The sequence below is a fragment of the Mirounga angustirostris genome, unplaced genomic scaffold (genome assembly GCF_029215605.1).
Source record: "Mirounga angustirostris isolate CCGP_5_RB_7025 unplaced genomic scaffold, mMirAng1.0.hap1 SCAF_8, whole genome shotgun sequence".
NCBI lineage: Eukaryota > Metazoa > Chordata > Mammalia > Carnivora > Phocidae > Mirounga > Mirounga angustirostris.
Window position 1 is genome coordinate 123908882 of NW_026991716.1, and position 21449 is coordinate 123930330.

Genomic DNA, 21449 nt, shown 5'->3' on the forward strand with positions numbered 1-21449 from the left:
GTAAAAACCACGTGTATTTGAAGCTAATTGACATTACAGATTTGTCTTCCAACTAGTACAGTAAGAGCCCCCCTGTCTGGGACCCTTAGTTGTTTCGTTCATCCAAAAGGTCACTTGAAACAGGGTATCACACAAAAAATTTATTCTTAGGGGCACCTGGGTGGCTCAGTTGGTTAAGCGTCTGCCTTTGCCTCAGGTCATGATCCCAGGGTTCTGGAATCGAGCCCTATGTCAGGCTCCCTGTTCAGTGGAGAGTCTGCTTCTCCCTCTGCCCCCTCCCTGCTCATGTGCGCCTGCGCTCTCTCTCTCTCTCCCTCTTGCTCTCAAATAAAATCTTTAAAAAAACTTTATTCTTACATATTTTAACTTTAAATATTCTTTGTCAATTATTTAATGTAGGGCCCAGGTCTTTTCTATCTTTTTAGTATAGGTCTGCTTATAGGCGTCCTCTAATTATCTTTCTTGTATAAATCATATGGATTGCATTACATTATATAGTTGTGAACCAGGGATACAGAATTTTTGTAGATTTTTGCTATATTTTCCTCCAATCTTTTATAACTGTTTCACCCACAATTAATTTACCAATGCCTTTAAATTAAAAAAAAAAAAGCAGCACACTTTTTTTTTAAGATTTTATTTTTAAGTAATCTCTACCCAACGTGGGGCTCAAACTCACAACCCCAAGATCAAGAGTCGCATGTTCCTTTGACAGCCAGCCAAGCTCCCCTAAAAAAAACAACACACTTTTATCTAGTCTTTCCAAAGTTCAGCTTGGTTTTTGCAGAGACTACAACTCTTCAAACTCATGTTATGACAGTTTGTATAATCACGATAAAAAGTTCAACTGGCATAATTAGTTTGTTTGATAACTGTTTTAATTTCCTAGAGCCACTGTAATAAATTATAACTAATTGAGTGACCTAATACAACAGAAATTTATCCTCTCACCATTCTGGTACTTGGAAGTCCAAAATCAAGGTGTCAGCAGGACCATGCTCCCTTTTGCTCCCACCTTGCTTCCTTAGGGAAGACCATTCAGTCCTTTCTTGGCTCTCCCAGCTTCTGGTGGCCCAAGTGTCCCTTGTCTTATAGCAGCAAACTCCAGTCTCTGTCTCAGTCTTCACATGGCCTTCTCTGTGTGTCTGTTCTTTCTCTCTTACAAGGATGCTCTCATTTAGGACCCGCCTACGTACAGTATGATCTTATCTCAACACTTACTTTATTTACATTTGCAAAGACACCATTTCCAAGTAAGATCACGTTCTTGGCTTCCAGGTGAACATGAATTGTTGGGAAATACTATTCAACCCACTATAGTCACAAACTCAACTCAGCTTGGTAGACATATGTTGCAACAAGTAGAAATCAAAGTAAAGGGTGTTCCAGACAGAAAGAAGTCTATTAACTGAAAGCATGTAGCTTGCCCTAGGAACCAATCATCTGTATGCTTTTCCAAGGAGATGGAGAGCATCAGTTAACCCAGTAAATTGGCGGAATGGAGATTACTTAAAACTGCTTCTACTTTTTCTCCTTCAAACTTGTATAAATGTGTTTGTTACTATGTATATATAAAAATTTGATAAGACCATTTATTTTATTTGCTTGGAAGGTAGGAAGATTTTATCTAACCAGGTCTTTCACTTATAAAACTGAAATGAACAGAAGGCAAAATGTCTGTCTTATCTTCTGTTGTCTTGATTCATATTTAGTTGAATAGCCTGATCTTTTAGAGTAATTGTGTTGCTTGAATATGACACTCATAAGAAAATGAGATAGAATCTTATTAAAGTGGTATCCATATTTAAAATATCAATGTCTACATTATTCAGTCTAATAATCTAGTTGGCTTTGCCTTCAATATTTCTCTAGTCATTAAAGGAAAATCAGAAGGTACTGAAATTCAAATCAGGCCATTTTGTACCTATTTAAGAACTCTGGGAAAAAGATTATTTGAGGAGGATAAAAACTATTGGCTTAGGTAATGAGAGGTCTGATTTTTAATTATCCTTACTATAATTCTTGCCTTCATATCACAGGTATTTTTTTATATAGTTGGGTTAAATGCTGAACTGTATTTTGTCATTTAGCTCCCTCATAGCTACTAAATAAACTTCCTATTTTTGTTTTTGCTTAGTATAGTGTTTGGGATCATATAAATCAATCCAAGTTGGATCTCTAATAAAATATTAATTGGGATTTAGAACTATTAACATATTTATGTATGTAAATACCCTGGCATGGTTTCAAAAACTGGTGATTTTAGGAACTTCAACAATGAGTAATTTTTTTAAAAGTTTTCAATGTTAGCATGATTTTAGGAAATAAATATGTACTTTGATTTCATTCTCTATTTGAAGCATTTTTTGGAAACAGTGACATGTCTGCATTTGATTAATGTAATAAAATGGAACCTGCAGTACTTCAAATAAATATCTGGCCAATTAAACATCTTTTGATGAGGAGAGCAAGTTCTCTAATCAGTGTTTATTTAAATTTACATCAAATCAGTATTATTTTTACTTCATTATTTTGCTTCATTCTTAGGGAAGATTTGAGTAGAATTCATAATTTTCAGCTAGGTTTTCAAATTCAATTTGCTTGAAGGCAAATACAGGAAACATATTTATTAATTTTTTTTTAAAAGATTTATTTATTTATTTGAGAGAGCGAGAATGAGAGAGAGTACATGAGAGGGGGGAGGGTCAGAGGGAGAAGCAGACTCCCCGCCGAGCAGGGAGCCTGATGTGGGACTTGATCCCGGGACTCCAGGATCATGACCTGAGCCAAAGGCAGCCGCTTAACCAACTGAGCCACCCAGGCGCCCATATTTATTAATTTAAGTTGGAGCCCAAATTAGCTCACCTACAAAAATTGGCCTATACCTCCAATCCCATACCCCCTCCACCCCACCTCAAAAACCCTGAAAGAATATGTACTAAAATATTAATAGTGGTGATCTAAACAGTGGCTTTAGCATTTCCAAAATGCTTTGAGCATTTTTGTATGTTTTAAAATACCTACAGTAAACATGTATCAGTTTTATTACCAAGAGGGAAAAAAATAATTTTTTTTTTATAAAAAGACAATTACTGTGTGCATTGGAAATATGTATTAGGCCAAATTTATTATACACCTATCATCTATATTAGTCTGCTAGGGCTGCCATAACAAAATACCAGAGACCGTGTGGCTTAAACCACAGTAATTTATTTTCTCACAATTCCAAAGGCTGAGAGCCCAATGCTTGGCAGTTTGGGTTTGTCTTAAGGCCCCTCTCCTTGGCTTGCAGATGGTGCTTCCTCCCTGTGTCCTCACATGACCTTTCCTCTGTGTGCTGCATCCACAGTGTCTCTTTTCTTACAAGGACACCAGTCATACTGGATTAGGTTCTCACTTTTATGACTTTATTTAACCTTAGTTACCTCTTCAAAGGCTCTGTCTTCAAATACAGGCACAGTGGGGGTTAGGGCTTCAACATATGAATTTGAGACACAATTCAGGAGACACAATTCAGTCAGTCCTTACCACCACCAATTCCTAGCTACTGTAAAACAAAAATTTCCACCTTTTAATCACACATGGAAATAAATTCGATATGAAAAGACTCTGATGGCAAAGTATACTGGAGAGTTAAAACAGTTACATGGGTGATTTAGGAAAAATATTAAGGAGTAAGTGGGGAAAGGGCTGAATTGCCTAAATAATTACTTGACTTTCCTTGACCAGTTTTACAATTGCTTTCTCTATGTGCTACAATTACAGAAACGTGATATTTTCTAGTCTTCAATGTACCTGCAGCATGAACCTCTCTGCTGCAAATCAGATCACATTAGTTAATTCTAGAGCCCAGCCCCATTTACAGGGCATCTGATGAAAGGTTAGATGTGGCAGTTCTACCAGTAAGCCATTTGGCTTCAAAGAAGTCCAGTTTAGTGGCTGTCCATGTCCCAGCAGTTTAATCTGAAATTAAAAACACACACAAATATCTCCAAATGTATCTCTTTGACTCACCCACTTTATTGGAAAAGAGTGGCTGGTATTTCTTTAAAACACTACAGACAGGAGACTCATCTTTTGGTTTTATTTAGTGGTTCACACATTGTTTTAACCCTTGATCCAAATGAGTGCATACATGTGTCTTGCTTATGTATTCCTCTCATATAAAAGTGTGCAAGAGTTGGAAAAGAATTGTAAAGGTTGAACAGTATCAGAGTAGGGAAAACACTGAAGAGAGGATTGGGGAAAAGGACTCTGGAACCAATCTGCCCAACATAAGACCTGCATAGTTGTGCACAGAATGTTTGGAAAAAGGCCCCTCTCCTTTATCTAGCAACACTTCCTCCCGGATTTTCCAGTAACTAATTAACAATACATAAGTCTGATCAATTATTACTGTAATTGTTTTATATCCTTAATCTTATACTAAGTGGATCTAGATAGAAGTAATTTCCTACATAACTGTGGTTATTTTGAACAAGAAAACTTTGCCTACCATGTAGAGCAACACAAAAACAAAACCCATGAACCTAACAGTATTAATGGAAGCCAAACAGAATACAGATAAAATAAAAAGATGATGTCATACCCAGGCCCCTAAGCTGTAATTAAACATCAAATTTGAACTCCATCTTTCTCTCTGCCCGATCAACCACAGTGTTAGAAATGAAATATGGAAAATGATGCAAGGAGAAGCATATGGACAATTTACATCCAAGGAAATTGTCAGTTTCTTAAAAATAAGCTATAAAATATATCAAAATGAACTCAATGCCAGATGTGTTGGTTACAACTATTAGATTAACTTTCTCCAGATTTTTTTAATGACCTTAAAATAGTATGGCCACACATCTTACTTTTATTCAGATTTGTTCTGGGATGGGAGAGACTCTGAATCCATTTTATGTATGTCTGTATGTGTATGTATTTATGAATTCCAGAATTCGTTTTGGATGCTTGCAGAACTTGAACAACCTAAAATAACTGTCAGAAAGAATATCTATTTTACATTGATATGCATGGAGACAACATAGCTGTTTTATAAGTTTAGTTTTCTGGGAAATGAAAGAAAACTTTCAAAGCTTTGGCCAAACGTTGCCATTGATGAAGTTCGTTTTTAAAATTACAGGTATCCCTCACTTTCTGAAAGTTTGTGTTATGCCACTTCACTTTTATGAAAGACCTACAGTAGTTAGTACCTGTTTTCGTAACTGAAAGAAATCTAAAGAGGATTTTCACTTTTACAAAAAAAAGCAAAAAGTGAAAGTAGCATTCAGTGTTTGTTTTGCAGAGAGGCAGTGCACACCCCAAGCAGCAGCCAGAGTGGCAACAAGTTCCTTCCCACGCTCAGCATCTCAGCATCAAGCTGCCAGAGCTTTGAGCTGTGTCTGTGAGCATCTGTGCTTTATCACAATTCATTTTGTGCATCCATTAGCAAGATATGCTCTAAGGTATTAGAAGAGCCTAAGAGAGGTTGCTTTTGGGGTCTGGGACTATTCAAAAAAAAAACTTCCACATAAATTAATGGTAATTGCATCTTTGCTTTATACCATTTCAGTTTATGAAAGGTTTCATAAGAATGCTCTGCTGTACTCTTATAAGATATAAAAGGAACATAAATAAAGATAATTAATAAAGATAAAATCCCCTTACCTTTGTTACTCCCAGAGTAGCTATGGGTTGGCTAAGCAACAGACGTCTTGATGTGGGCCATTCAAGAAATATGGCATAGACCAATTTTTGTTTACGTTTGGATGTGTACCTGGTTAAAGGGGGAAAAAGTATAGTAATACTATAGGTCAGGTTTGGAATTATTTTACAGAGATACTTCCATGTAGTAAATATTTACCAATGTCTTCATGAATAGAGGGAAGGAAAAATAACTCCATGGTAGAGTAAAAAGGACTCAAAAGGGGTTCCCAATTCCAGTGTGTGTGTTGGGGCCTGGAGGGGAGGTTCCCTATCGCACCAAGCAATTCTCAGACACCAGCTGGGTCTCCTACAATTCAACTCAATTCTGACACTATCTACCTGGGGATAGTGTCAGATTTCCACAGGCAAGGATTTGGTCCTACAAGACTGCTTGCCTACACCACTCTCAACTTCAGACACCAATCACAAGTCCCAGTTATCACCTGGTCTTCTAACCCACAAGCTATAGAAAGGAGGTTACAACGACGTCCTCCTTGGTTTTGATTAATTTTCTACAGCAGCTCACAGAACTCACAGAAACATTTTACTTACTAGATTACCAGTCTGTTACAACAGGATAAAACTCAGAAACAGCCAGAGAGAAGGTATGGGGAAAGGGCTTGGAGCTTCCGTGAACTCTCCAGGCACACACTCTCCCAACAATCCTGAACCTCTCCAAACCCCGTCCTTTTGGGTTTTTATGGAGGCTTCATTACAGGGGTATGACTGATTAAATCAATGGCCATTGGTGGCTGATTCAACCTCCAGCCTCTCTCCTCAATCTAGGACTGAAAGTTCCAACCCTGTAATCACAAGGTTGGATCTCCAGGCAACCAGCCTCACCCTTTGGTGAAGTGGAAAAGTCACCTCAGTAACAAAACAAGAGACATCTTTATAGTTCTCATTACTTAGGAAATTCCAAGAGCTTTAGGAGCTCTGTGCCAGAAATGGAGACAAGACCAAATATATACTTGTTATAAATCATAATATCCTAGTACCTCCCTCCCCCCACTTCCCTTTACTAAAAGGAACAGACACTTTTCTAATATTACTCTTCATCAGACAGTTCTCATGGAGCTGGAAGTAGGCAGGGGAATATAAGCAAAGAAGGTAAGATGTGAGAGTAAATGGCTTTCCACCTGCTGGTTCAAATCTTCATATTCCCTCCTCAGCAGATATGTATGTGTCAATGCTGGGCCAAGTACTGAGGCTTGTGTTAGGAATACAGTAGAAAACAAAAACACACTTAGTTCTTGTTCTTAGGGAACTTAGACTAGAGTGAGGAAGACAGACGTTCAGTAATCACACAAATAATGTCAAAGTGTGGGTTTTAACAAGCACAATGAAAGAAAAGGAAATTGAAAGATTTTAACAGAGGGATCTCTTTAAATGAGACCATCAGCAAGAAGTCTCTCCAAGAAAACAACATTTAATCTAAGACTTAAAGGATGAATGAGAAAAAAGGAGAAAATGTAAGAAGTGTTAAGCTCTAGACAAAGGAAACAGTACTCACTCATTCTTTTACTTAATTTTTCAACAACTATTTATTGAAATCTTAAAATGCTAATCACTGTTTTAGAGCTGGAGACATGGTATTGAACATAGTCCCTGTCTTCATGGAACTCACATGGTAGTGGGAAAAATTAGAATGAGCAGGTGGTGATTAAGTGCTATGGGGAAAACTGAAGCCACATGAGGACAGAGCATGCTAGGTTGGAAACGAGAAGTGTAGGTGTTATTTTAAATCTAAAACTCAAGCAAGACCTCTTTGAGGAGGTGGCATTGAGGAGACCTGAAGAATGTGAGGGAGAGCCATGTGAGTATCTGGAGGAAGAGAGGACAGCAAGCACAGAAGTCCCCATGCAAGAGTATGCTTGGCTGGTTGACAAGGCAGCAAAGAGGGCAGAATGAGAATGAGGGATAGCAGGGTGGCAGACAAGATCAGACAGCAAGGAGTCAGGTTTTTGGGTTTTGTTTTTTGTTTTTTGCTTTAAGATTTTATTTGAGAGAGAGAGAGCATGAGCAGAGGAAGGGCAGAGGGAGAGGGAGAAGCAGACTCCCCACTGAGCAGGGAGCCCAACGTGGGGCTCAATTCCAAGACCCTGAAATCATGACATGAGCCAAAGGCAGACGTTTAACCAACTGAGCCACCCAGGCACCTCAAGGAACCAGTTTTTATAGGACCTTGTAATCCTCTATTAGACCTGGCTCATTCTCTAAGACTGGAAACCATTGGAGGAATTTGAGCATAGAAGTGACATAACCTGGCTTTATTATTTAAAAAGGTTTTATAGCAGAAAGATTAAGTGGGCAAGGATGGAAACAGATCACTCGAGAAGCTACTGAAATAATCCAGGGGAGAGATAACAGGGAGTAAAATGATGAGAGTTGCCACAAGAGAGGATGAGAAGTGGTCGGATTCTAGATATACCTCAAAGACAAAGACGATGATATTTGTTGATGGACTGGCTGTGAAATGTAAAAGGAGAGTTAAGGACTCCAAGATTTTGGGGCTCACGACCACCTAAAAGGATGAAGCTGCCATTAACTGAAATTGGGAAGACTCTATGGAGCTGGTTTAGAGCAAAATTTAAAAATTAGGACCTCAGTTTTGGACAATACCAGGTTTAAGGTGCTTATACTTCCACGAGGAGTGGTTGACTAGAAAGTTGAATATATGAGTCTGGAGTTCAAGAAAAGAGGTCAGCACTGTAGAGGTCATCAGTATGGCATTTAAATCTGTGAAAATGGATGTGATCACCTGGGGAATAAAAATAAATAGGAAGAATGGAAGTCCAAGGACTAAGCCTCAGGGCACTTCAAAGTTTAGTGCCTGGGAACTGGAGGTGCAACCAGCAAAAGACACTTAAGAAGGAGCAGCCAACAAGAAGAGATGGCAATCGGGGTGCCTGGGTGGCTCAGTCAGTTGTCTGCCTTCTGCTCAGGTCATGATCTGAGCCTCTCCCTCTGCTATTCCCCCTGCTTGTACTCTCTCTCTCTCTCTCTCTCTCAAATAAATAAAATCCTTAAAAAGGAAGAAGAAAGAAGAGGAGGAGGAGGAGGAGGAGGGGGAGGAGGGGGGAGGGGGAGGAGGAGGAGAAGAAAGGGCAATCAACAGACTCAGATGCTGCCATAAACTCAGAAAATAGGGACCATGAAATGACCCTGGATTGGCAAAGGACAGGTTAAAGGGCCTTGGTAACAATGATTTTATGAAGTCTGGGGTTGGAAACCTGACCAGAGTGGGTGCAAGAGAAAACTGGAGAAAGAAATTGGAATTAACAAGAGAAGGAAGGAAAAAGACAGAAAGAAAAGAAAGAGAAAGAGAAAGAAAAAGAAAAGGAGGGAGGGAGAGAGAGAGGGAGGGAGAGAGAAAGATTTAACATGTTTTACTATAAAAGGAGAGAAATGGAGAGGTGCCTGGAAATCTAAGGGTTAAAAGAGGTTTTTTTTAAGATGTAAGAAATAATACATTTGTGTGCTGATAGGAAAGAATCTAATAGGGGAAATTGAAGATGAGGAGCAAAAGGAGAGAACTTCTAGAATAATATCCTTGAGTGGCTAATTTTTTTTGCAGCTTCACACAGGAAATATGTGTGAGTGTGTGTGTGTCTATATCTGTGTATTTCAGTCACATGTAGCTACCCATGGGCAGGCATGGAATAAGTACAGCTAAATTTAACCAAAGTTGAGGTTTTAATCAAAGTCAAGTGAGTACAACAGAGAGAAAAAGAGTATGCAATGGAGTGATGAGCCACAGAATCTGACCGGAATAAGGAAGAGGGCTGAGGGACAGAGAAAAAGTGACAGAGTCACAGATGGTATCCTTAGTGGATTATAGATCCCTCCAGAAGCCCAAGTGTTGTGTGGAGTGAGCTGAAATATAAAAGGTGGTAGGACACAGGAGAATGCTTCAAACTGAGATCATGGAAGAGATGCAATTATTGGTAATGCAGGACCTAATAAGGCATGACCCAAAAAGGGGGTAGCAAAGGTACAGTGGACAAGAACCCTAGAACAGAGAGTCCAGAAACTGAGGGGCCAGCAAATTAAAAGAAATGTGAATATAGATAATTCAAATCAGTAAGAACTGATGTTAAGAGTAGATCTGGGGACAGTGACAGTGAGCCAGGGCTGAAATCTTGAAGAACTGTAAGGGAGTCTACAAATGACTGTAGCAAGGTGGGGCAGCATGCATGGTATAGGAAAGAGCTTCTACTGGGGGGCGGGGAGGGCGGGCCACGTGGGGTTGATGAAGTTGTAGGAGCCAGACAAGGAGCTTCACAGGCCTTGTTAAATATTTTGGCTTTTATTTTTATTTATTGAAATAAAAGTTAATGGAATAATGGTTAATACTTGTGAAATCGTGATCAGACCCCCTTGTAGTCAAATATATGCCCAGACACAAATTCCAAAACCAGATTTAAACTAGTCTCTGTAAAATGAAGGATTGGTACTGAGTTCTCACTATGGCTTCTTCCAGACATTCTAAAATTCTACAATTAGTTGCTTCTGTCTACATTGTTTTACTTTATTTTCTTCAGTGAGCTGACAATTAGTTTTAAGTCATAAGTCAAATAGGATCAAAGAAGAACATTTAGTCTAATCTTTGGCTTATACTTGATCAGGCTATATTCACCTGGTGACAACAAAAGGTGAATTTTTAGAGCTTCACTGATACTACTCTTACTTATATATTTTAAGACCCCACATCAGAAACCATCAAATTTGCAAAGTGTAGTTCAGATACTCATTGGCACACGGAAGTTCAGACATAAGCCTGAAGCAAGGCTTTTAAAGAAGATTCTAGTTAAAAGAAAAATTAGCAAGTTAAAATAATTTTAAAGAAACTGTAGGTTTAGATTTATTAGAATAACATGAACAAATTATAAGTTTTTTCTCAATTAAAATAATGCTGTTATTTGGGCTGATTTTCAGTATTTTTTTCTGCCCTTTGACACCTCTTTCTTGCTAATTTCATAAGATGGAGCAGCTGCAAAAATTACAATTAAATGACTAAACAGAAGTATTCCTTTTGGATTAACCCCTCAACATCTTTCATTTTTCTGAATGGCCAGTAGAGCGATTTTTCACTAAAATTTGCCCACTATTAGGAAGTTTCTACAGATGATTTAAGCTCGATTTGATAAACAGTAAGTGTTCAAAAACATGCTGACTTCTTCTAAAGTTTGGAGAGTGCTTTGTCTAAATAGGCATGCATCCAATTTCCTTTTTTATCCTACTTTTCTCTTTATACCGCTGAGAAATTTTAGATGCCTTCCTCCATCAAATAGTACTTGGTAACAAGAAGAACTTACCACACATTTGGGGTAACATCATCACTCTGGGATCTCCAAGGGTGGGTTTCGTAAATGGCTTCTCCATTGACTTTTAGCCAGGTCCCCATTTGCCTCAATCGCTCCTCAAAAATTGCAGAAATGGTGCCATCATGTGTGGGCCCAATATTCATCAAAAGATTTCCTCCACATGAAACTGTTTCTACAAGTTGCTAAAAAGTTAAGAATAAATAATCTTAGGTAGATGAGACAATTCCATTGTGAATGTGTTAACAATATGTTATTATTTGTGTGCTTACACCTGCATGTAATCACCATCCAGAAGAACACAGAAAATAGAATAATAATAAAATACAGGCCATTGAGCTATACAAACTATAAAAAAATAATTCTCACACACCCACACAATTAAGAATATTACCTTAATAGTCACCAGACATTTTACTGTACCTTCACTAGTTCTTCGATTGTAAGATAGTCATTAATTCCAGCATCTCTCCTGTAGCCCCAGGAAAACTTGTCTATTGTCATGCAATTCTCCCATTTATGAGGCAAAAGATGTCCTGGGTTGTACCGATCACTGCAGGTATAATAGCCACCATGCTTACAGATGGTACCATAGCCCCACCGGTCATTGGTCACAACTGTGTCCCGAACTGGGCTGAAACAATTTTTTAAATAAAACATAAAATATTTTACATAAAAGGAAATGTCACTGAAAAGAAGTCTAACTGAAATCCACTCCTGAAAAATCATCATAGCATAACATAATGCAAAGCCCATGGTTTTGAAGTCAAATAGACCTGGGTTGGTTGCAGTCCTGGCTGTCGCTTTCTAAGCTCCCTACCCGGAGTAAGTGACCTAACTCCTGAAGAATCAATTTCCTCATCTGTTATTAGAACAGAAATAATTTATGTAAAACACCTAGCCCAGCAACCAGGACATAGAGCACTTACAAGACTATCATACTATTATTTGAGGCTCCTTCTCCCACATGTTATGATAGCCAGAATTGAATTTACACTCAAAACATTCTTCTCACCTATGACTGAATAATCTCATACATATATTCTAGCCATCCTCTTACAGTTGTGCCTGATGTTGAAAAATCTCTGGCAAGTGGACTGTTGCCATCATGGAATTTACAGTGGCATGAAACAGACCCCACAACATTATCATCGGAGCAGGTGTGAAGCTCCTGCACCTCCCCACTTAGAAGAGACAGTTTGCTTTACAAACTGAAGTGGATGGTTCCCAGTCTTTCGTCTTGGAAGAAGTACCTGGAGAAACTGCTGCTTTAAGTAGCCAAGAGCTCTCCAGAATATTCTTATGCACACCCCAAGTGTGTCCAGGGAACACACGTAGAACACTCTCTGACTTCAGAACACAATATCGAGTATTTTCTAGTTACAAATATAAATTTGGTCCACATGATTTAAGCCTAATAGAGGAGCTCAGCCAGAACTCCCTGTTCTAATGGGGCAGTCTGGAACATGCTAGAAAGCTACATGTAAAGAACAGGAAATGGTGAGAATGCTGATGAAGGAGAGGAGGAGGCAGACAAGGGTGACAGTGACCAAGCAGCAAAGATTATCAAAGGGTCAGAAGATAAAAAGAAGGAACCAGAGGAATTGAAAAGCACATAATCACAAACAGTGAGGAATTGTCTCAGAATAGGAGATGAAAAGGGGGACCCACAAAATTAATGTCTTCAAAGTTCTTGATTCTGATTTTATCTTTTTTTAGTGATTCCAAATTTTTAATGATTTTAGTGATTTCAAAATCAGACTATTGAGTTGTATTTGACTCCTGATTTGTAACTCTTGCTTATTGATTACTCTGAGGAAAAACTGATATATTTAATGGGCATTACTTACAATGATTTCCTCCTACCCCACACCACAGATGAGCCTAAAAGGGAATATTTCACAAAGCAAACAGTATACATGTATGAGGAACATTTAGGGTCATGACAGCAATCTAATAGCATACACACCTTTCGTTATACAGCCAGGCTAAGAAGTCTGTGCTGTTCCAGTAGTAATCAGGGGCATGTCCATCACCATCCGACCACAGGATCTCCGGCTGATACTTGTTCACTAACTCATAGAGTTCCGGCAGTGTCTTAGAAACTGGAAACTGTTGCTGTTGGAATGACTTGGACTTATCCTCAAGGAAGAGTGGATGAAACCATTCAAAAAGGGAATGGTACAGTCCAAATCGCAGGTCAGTCCCATTCCTAATGGCTACCTCAAGTTCCTTGACGAGGTCCCTCTTCGGCCCCTCATCTACAGCATTCCAGTTCCATGAATACTTTGAGCCCCACAAGGTAAAGCCTGCACAATTATATTGAGTCTTTGTAAGAATATGAATTTGTTTTAGCAAATTTCCACCTCTATAAATGCCAAAACAAACGAGATAGTACATGTGACATATAAAAACTTCTACAACAACGGTTTTATGGCATGTTTTCTCATAGCACATATTCTACTTTTATACAAGGAACAAATGAGAATTTCAACAAGGTGGAACCAAGGGGGTTTTTTTTAGTAACTTTCTGGGTACCCCCTTAAGGTCTGTGTAGTCTGATCGATCTCCTATATTTTTCCTCTTAGAATAGAAGCTCCTTGAGGGATAGCATCATGCCTGCAGGATTCCCTGCTGTATCCTCAGCCCAACTGTTAGCAGAGGGTCTAACACAAAATCAACAATCAACACAGATCACAGCTAAGATGGGGACATCTTCCCCACATCTACCATACTAAACACTGACTGCTACTACTTATAATGAAGATCCTGAAATGCACTCCTGCAAGATTCTTACTTGTCTCCTAAACCAAAGATTAAAGTATGTTCCCTGGTTGGGGATGATTTTATGTAGTGTGAGTCTTAGAACACTGGCGATCCATATCTAATAGTACATCTTTAGCTTCATCGTTCATCCTTTATCACCAGAAGGGGAAAAGGTATTCTTCCCCAGTAGTTCTGTACTTTAAAATATTCCCACCATTTGTAATCTCATCCTTCTCTAAAGTCATAAACTTAGATGTTGCTCTTTAAACTATCTGAAATTATCTACCAATTAAATGGGTAAGAAAAATAATCTGTCTGCCATTAAATAAGCACTTTGAAATAATTCATATTTTAAAAGGAATTTGCATTTAGATTGTTCTATATAAAAATAATAGAAATGCTATATAAACTGAAATAATATAAAAGCCTCAAAAATTTTAGTTAGTGCCTAGGAACGTAAGTACATTGTTACTATCTCACTGAAATCTAAACAAATCTTTGAGAATAGACATACATAAGGCACTCTGTATTTACTCTTGTGAATTAGGACAAGTCTAAGATGGGACACAGTCTTCAGATTCATTTTCAAGAAGCATTTAAAACAGCTCACTCTTGTTCCAAAGGCATTTGTGGTAAGCTTCAAAGCCGTGTCAATATTTAAAGTCCTATTCAAAATGTTTCAAGTAGGAAGTCTAGTCAATAGAGCGTGCAACTCTTGATCTCAAGGTTGTGGGTTTGGGCCCCATGTTCAGTTGTAGAGATTACTTAAAAATAAGAAAAAATATTTTTTAAAAAATGTTTCAAGTTGACGGGCTCTATTGCCAGACAGTACAAAAACCATGTGGGTCTTCATCACCACCATAAAAGCTCACAGAGAGATCTTCCTGCCTACCAAGCTCAGGGGGCTTTTTTCCATAAAGCAATGAAAACATGAGTCCTATAAAGTTTACAAATGTGGGCTTCATTATCTCTCCTCACTGTATGATTAAACGTTATTTTGTTTTGCTTTTAAATAAGCTCACTATGTAATACTTTGTGCCATACAGCTTAAAGAGTTCCTAGACATCAGGAAATCAACATGTTCAAGCAAATACACTTTCTAAATATCTACCTCAGTAGGAGAAACATCTATAGGAGAAAGTCATTAAGCCACTAGAATGTAGCCAAAGGGAAAAGTATTCTAAGATAATTACAGATTTTTGGTTTTGATTCTTCCCTCCTATTCCCCTCCCCACCTCTGGAGAAGGCACTGAGGCAAAATTCTTTATACCAGGCAAAGATGGTCATGCAAAGGAAACTGTCAAATGAATTATCATGTGGTTGGGATAGTAAACAATTTGTTGATGCTTCCTTGATCTTCTGGATACTAGAACAGTAATGGGTGGAAACTATCCTATTAATGTAGGACCCCTGTGATGGATAATTTTATGTCAACTTCACTGGGCCACAGGGTGCTCAGGTATTTGATTAAATATTATTCTGAGTGTGTCCATAGGGGTATTTCTGCATGAGATTAACATTTTTTTTATTATTATTATGTTATGTTAATCACCATGCTTTACAACATTAGTTTTTGATGTAGTATTCCATGATTCATTGTTTGCGTATAACACCCAGTGCTCCATGCAGAACGTGCCCTCTTTAATACCCATCACCTGGCTAACCCATCCCCCTACTCCCCTCCCCTCTAGAACCCTCAGTTTGTTTTTCAGAGTCCATAGTCTCTCATGGTTCGTCTCCCACTCCCATTCCCCCCCCCTTCATTCTTCCCCTCCTGCTATCTTCTTTTTTTTTTTAAACATATAATGTATTATTTGTTTCAGAGGTACAGATTTGTGATTCAACAGTCTTGCACAATTCACAGCACTCACCATAGCACATACCCTCCCCAATGTCTATCACCCAGCCACCCCATCCCTCCCACCCCCCACCACCCCAGCAACCCTCAGTTTGTTTCCTGAGATTAAGAATTCCTCATATCAGTGACATCATATGATACATGTCTTTCTCTGATTGATTTATTTTGCTCAGCATAATACCCTCCAGTTCCATCCACGTCATTGCAAATGGCAAGATTTCATTCCTTTTGATGACTGCATAATATTCCATTGTGTATATATACCACATCTTCTTTATCTATTCATCTGCCGATGGACAGCTTGGCTCTTTCCACAGTTTGGCTATTGTGGACATTGCTGCTATAAACATCAGGGTGCACGTACCCTTTCGGATCCCTACATTTGTATCTTTGGGGTCAATACCCAGTAGTGCAATTGGTAGATCATATGGTAGCTCTATTTTCAACTTTTTGAGGAACCTCCATACTGTTTTCCAGAGTGGCTGCCCAAGCTTGCATTCCCACAGGGATGAGATTCGGAGAAAGAGATTAACATTTAAATAGGTAGACTGAGTAAAGCAGATAGCTCTCTCCAGCGTGGGTGTGCCTCAGCCAATCTGTTAAAGACCTAAACAGAATAAAAGGCTGAGTAAGAACTCTGCCTGTCTGAGCTCACACCTTCTGCCTTTGGACTCAGACTTGGACAAGAACCTAAATCATCATCCACACTCCTGGTTCTCAGGCCATTGGCCTCAGACTGGAACTGTACAGGCAGCTCTCCTGGATCCGGATTTCTGAGCTCCATAACTGCATGACCCAGTGTTTTATAATAAATATCTTTATATATCATACTTCCACTTGGTTCTGCTTCTCTGGAGAACCTTGACGAATACAACCACCATGTTTCCTTTTAGATATGCTTCCACCACCTCTGACATTTGTGGGCCCCATTACAGTCCCATTGTCTTTGTCCTTCTAGGTGATCTGTGTCGCTTTCATTACTAGCAAACCATCCACCACTGGGCTATCTAAGAGTTGGCCAAAGGTGCAGCAAGGTGTGTGGATAATGACACAAGACTACAGCAGCATAATCCCCATGGTGATGGAGCCTTCCCAGAATGTATTACGGAAGTGCAATGAAAGCAAAGAGGGCAGGGCGCCTGGGTGGCTCAGTCGGTTAAGCATCAGACCCTTGGTTTCAGCTCAGGTCATGATCTCAGGGCTGGGCACAGAGTCTGCTTCAGATTCTCTGTCTCTGCCCTCCCCCCACTCAAGCTTGTAAGCGCACGCGCTCTCACTCTCTCTCTCTCTCTCCCTCAAATAGGTGAATAAATAAAACCTAAAAAAAACAGGAAAGAAAAGAGGGTAATTCTAATTATAAACTTGGAGCTGCAACCCACATCTCACTTCAAATAGCTTCAAATGAAATCTTGGAAATATTGTTAAATATGCACATAACAAAATGTGATCATTTTTCTTTTTTTTTCATTTTTGGATGGAATATGTGGTCCCTTAAATTACAGGCAAATGTCAGTAGCCACTAACTGGTGTTCCTCAGAGAAAACTGATTTCATGTGTTTTAGTTTCTTCTTCCAAAAGAACTACTTTACATTTCATAACTATTGTCAGTGTTTGCAAATGTTGCACTTACTTACCTTCATGATGTTTGGAAGTTAAGACAATGTATTTGGCACCAGAAGCCTGAAAAATATCTGTCCAGTGGCTCACATTAAAAAACTTTGCTGTAAATAGTGGTCCAAAATCTTCATACTTGAAATTAGGAGGGTAATTATTTTTCATAAATTCCACATACGTCGGTATCTTTTTCTCTTGCCAATACCACCTAAGGGAGGAAGAGACACAACACATAAACGGCATACACATAAACATTTGAAATAATTGCCCCAACTCCCCTTACTAATTCCCCCTTACTCAAATATTACCCAAATTCTTTCTCACTTCCCCATTAGTTTGACTTTGCCTTAAAGAAAGCTTAATGGAAACTTCCCTCGCTCTCCATCTATCCCTCTGAACATTCTAGACAACTCAGCTACCTATTTGCTCTTAATTCTTCATTTTTAAATCACAATATGTAGTATGTATCTTTACAGTCTTCAAAAGGAAGATCACATGCCTAAAACAACATGCATCTTTTATATTCACTAGCAAAGAACAAATGGGGTAGTTGGCAACAGTAAAATTAAAATGATACTGTTATTTTAATATATTGACTCAGCCTTTAAGGATTACTTGTTGTGCATCCCTTCTGAGCAAGGCCTTCCTGCCTTTGGACAAGGTTGTGTGAAGCAATGCCTGGCTGCCATGATGTGACCATGAAGGGACAAGTCAACAGGCTGAGGATGACAGAAATAGGTTAGTTCTTTGATTTCATCAATGAGAAAACTATCTCTACATTTCTTATGTTGAGTAACAAACCCTTATTATTACATCATTTACTTAGGTTTTCTGTACCTTGAAGTGAAAGTTAAGCATCAGACCCTAACGGATCCATGATGCATTTTTGCGTTTTAAACTGAACTACAGGGGCACCTGGGTGGCTCAGTTGTTAAGCGTCTGCGTTTGGCTCACGTCATGATCCCAGGGTCCTGGGATCGAGCCCCACATCAGGCTCCTTGCTCGGCGGGGAGCCTGCTTCTCCCTCTCCCCTCTGCCTGCTGCTTCCCCTGCTTGTGCTCTCTCTGTCAAATAAATAAATATTTAAAATAAATAAATAAATAAACAAACAAACAAACAAACTGAACTACAAAAGACAAACTGGGACAGTCAGAAGGTTGAACAAGGATGAGGGATTTCTTTTTCTCCCAGCACAGTTTAATTTGAACCTACATTCTCTATTATAGTCTAGAGTTACTTTTCAAATTCCATACTAATAGAGATGAAAAGAGGCACTTACTATAAAGAACCCATCATTTATATCTGGGTTTGAATTGCTATTAAGGACATCACATATACTCATCTCCACTGCTGACTGTTCTGAGTTAAATTGGGGTAGGGAGCAGAGATTCAGAGGAGACACAGAGGGAGACCATAGATAATTAAAAAATCTTCTACAGGGTTGGGATGCCTGGATGGCTCAGTTGGTTGGGTGTCCAGCTTTGGGTTTTGGCTTGGGTCATGATCTCAGGGTTGATCAGGTCATGATCTCAGCCCTGTGCAGGGCTCCACACTCAGCACAAAGTCCCTTTCCCTCTGCGTACCCCCCCAACTTGCATGCACACACTCTCTCTCTCAAATAAATACATAAATAGAATCTTTAAAAACAAATCTTCTACAGGGTTAATGCACCTCCAGACCATCAGAAATATATTCTAGTTAGTTTTGTATGATCAGTATCTTTATTCTCCTAGGTCAAAACAAACAACCCTGTGTTTATTTGTAGAAAATGAAAAGTTAACCATTGCCAAGAATAACATAACTCAAAACTAGGTATTTTTGGCATAGCAATAGTCTCAATTAACATCAAATCCTCTTCTAGCACCAAATGTATATTTACCTAATATTCCTGGCTGAACAAAATGATAACGTATAATTTATTACATCCTAACATTAGGGGAAGAAAATCTGTTAGTTTATGTACCTGGCTAATCTGAAACATTTCAAAAATATACTCAAAATGCCTTACAGCACAAAACTTGCAAACGAAGATTTATAACATCCTGAAGTAAATATGTCTGGTAACAGACCATATGGGAAAAAAGAGTCCCTTGTTTTACAAGTTGATTTCAAAAGAGTGTATGAATAGTGCCCCATAGCTTACACATTCTTTTATATCAGTTGGCCTAACTTAATGAAAATGGTTACTGTTTACAGAAAGTCAATGTATTTGTAGAAAGTGGTACAATGTATACCATGTAATGTTAATATAATATATATAGTTTATACTCTGTTGTATCTACTATATATTGTAGATATTAAATTTGATGCATATTATGTATATAGTATAAAATAGAGTTAAATATTCCTTTATTTTCTTATTTTACACAGGAATACATTATATATGTGTGCACATTATATATATACATTTGGTAACATTTCTATCTTGAAGAACTTAATACCTGAAGTATTTAATCCGGAAAGGTAGGTGAAACAGTTCAAAGTTATAACAGATTACATGCACATTTTTACATAGATCTCAATAAAGTCTCAAGAGCAGTATTTGTGCAGCACTTTTCATATAATAATTAGGGAGTCTTTTTAAGATAACATTCTGGAACTTTTTTTTTTTTTTTAAGTAGGCTCCCGGCCCAGCGCAGAGCCCAACAGGCGCTTGAACTCAGCACCTGAGATCAAGACCCCCGCTGAGATCAAGCGTCAGAGGCTTAATCGACTGGGCCACCCGGGCTCCCCTCTAGAACCTTTTTTTAGTTCCTAGAGCCACACGTGGTTAACATTTTAACATTAAAGAGCCAACGCATGTCCAAATGAACAGAAGTTTCACATACTCGTAACCATACTCGATGGCAGAACAGCGATGGCCAACCGTTTAGGCCGAAGCCTCGCGGTTCCTCGCACGACCCCCCACACAACTGGAATCATTTCTGCCGCCTTAGTGCCTCGGTGGTCACAGTGTGGCAACCCCAGCTTGACACGTGCAACCAGCAGGAGGCTGAGAAGCCAGGGCTGCACGAAGGCCCGCCGACGCCGGCAGTCCCGCGAAGAGCAGTGCAACGCTCACCCAGCACCTACGCGGTGCCTCCTGCACTCAACACCCGGAAGTGCTGAACGCGCGGGAGGCGAAGCCGCCAGGGGCCCCGCAACCCCCCGCGACCGGGGGCTGGGCGGTGGCGGCAGGCCCGGGGCGGGGGGCGGGGGAAGCGAGTCGGAGCCGCCGGAGGGGGCGCGCTCACCAGAACCATTCGCTCCCGAAACTGGGCACGGAGAACACCCCCCAGTGGATGAAGATGCCGAACTTGGCCCGGTCGAACCAGGCCGGCAGCGGGCGGGCGTCCAGGGACTCCCAGGTGGCGTCGAAGCGCGGCGCGGGGGGCGCGGTGCTGGGGGCGGGCGGCGGCAGCGGCAGGAGCAGCAGCGGGAGCGCCAGCCCGAGCGCCCGCGGCGCCTGCGGCCGCATGTCCGCGCGCCGCTCTCCGTCCCGCGGCGGCCCCCCTGCGCGCGTCCTTCCGCGTCTGCCGACGAGTGAGCTCGGCGCTGTCACCTGACCGCGCCGTCCGGACGGAGGAGCCTCCCGGCTGCCGTTCCGGGCGCTGCAGCCCAGGGACCCCCGGCGCGCTGCAGAACCAGGGAGGCCGGTAGTGGTGCCCGCCCGCCCTGCGGCTGCTTAGCGTAGAGCTCCGGGACTGTCCGCCTCGTGCGGAAGAAGAGTCAAGTTCGGGGACCTGTGGGAGCGCGTATTCGCTGGAGCAGCACGACCCTTAGAAACCGCCCGGGAGGGGCGCGTGGGTGGCTCAGTCGTTAAGCGCCTGCCTTCGGCTCAGGTCATGACCCCAGGGTCCTGGGATCGAGCCCCGCATCGGGCTCCCTGCTCCGCGGGAGGCCTGCTTCTCCCTCTCCCACTCCCCCTGCTTGTGTTCCGGCTCTCGCTAACTCTCTCTCTGTCAAATAAATAAAATCTTTAAAAGAGAGTGAGAAAAGAAAAAAAAGAAACTGCGGGGGAGTGCAATGTGACCCACCGGGACGGGTGCTGCCCTGGGCCCAGAGGCCAAGGCAGAAGGAACCTCGCGCCGGTCATCCAGTCCCTTGCAGGTCCAGCGCACCAAAACAACCCAGATCATTCTCGGCCTCTGTATCCACCTCCACCACCACTCGCCCACCAAGCTTCTGGATGTGTTAAAACCGTGGCGGTCAACCTG

The 21449-nt window shown here is 40.5% G+C and overlaps 2 protein-coding genes across 2 annotated transcripts in view; one reads left to right on the plus strand and one right to left on the minus strand.

Moving 5' to 3' along the window:
- The window catches only part of PEX3 (peroxisomal biogenesis factor 3), a 57015-nt gene extending 36714 nt beyond the window's left edge, over nucleotides 1-20301 (plus strand). The window contains exons 14-15 of the transcript XR_006789021.3: nucleotides 19624-19716; nucleotides 19872-20301. The gene's annotated coding sequence lies outside the window, so the exon portion shown is untranslated. The remainder of the gene's footprint in view (nucleotides 1-19623; nucleotides 19717-19871) is intronic.
- Nucleotides 791-20911, minus strand: FUCA2 (alpha-L-fucosidase 2). Its single transcript, XM_045865658.3, has 7 exons — nucleotides 20487-20911; nucleotides 17274-17461; nucleotides 12985-13324; nucleotides 11439-11649; nucleotides 11010-11200; nucleotides 5653-5761; nucleotides 791-3963 (listed from the first exon to the last, which is right to left on the minus strand). The coding sequence occupies exons 1-7, from the start codon at nucleotides 20708-20710 to the stop codon at nucleotides 3823-3825; spliced, it is 1404 nt and encodes a 467-aa protein (XP_045721614.1). The 5' UTR covers nucleotides 20711-20911; the 3' UTR covers nucleotides 791-3822.
- Nucleotides 20912-21449: the final 538 nt, after the last annotated feature.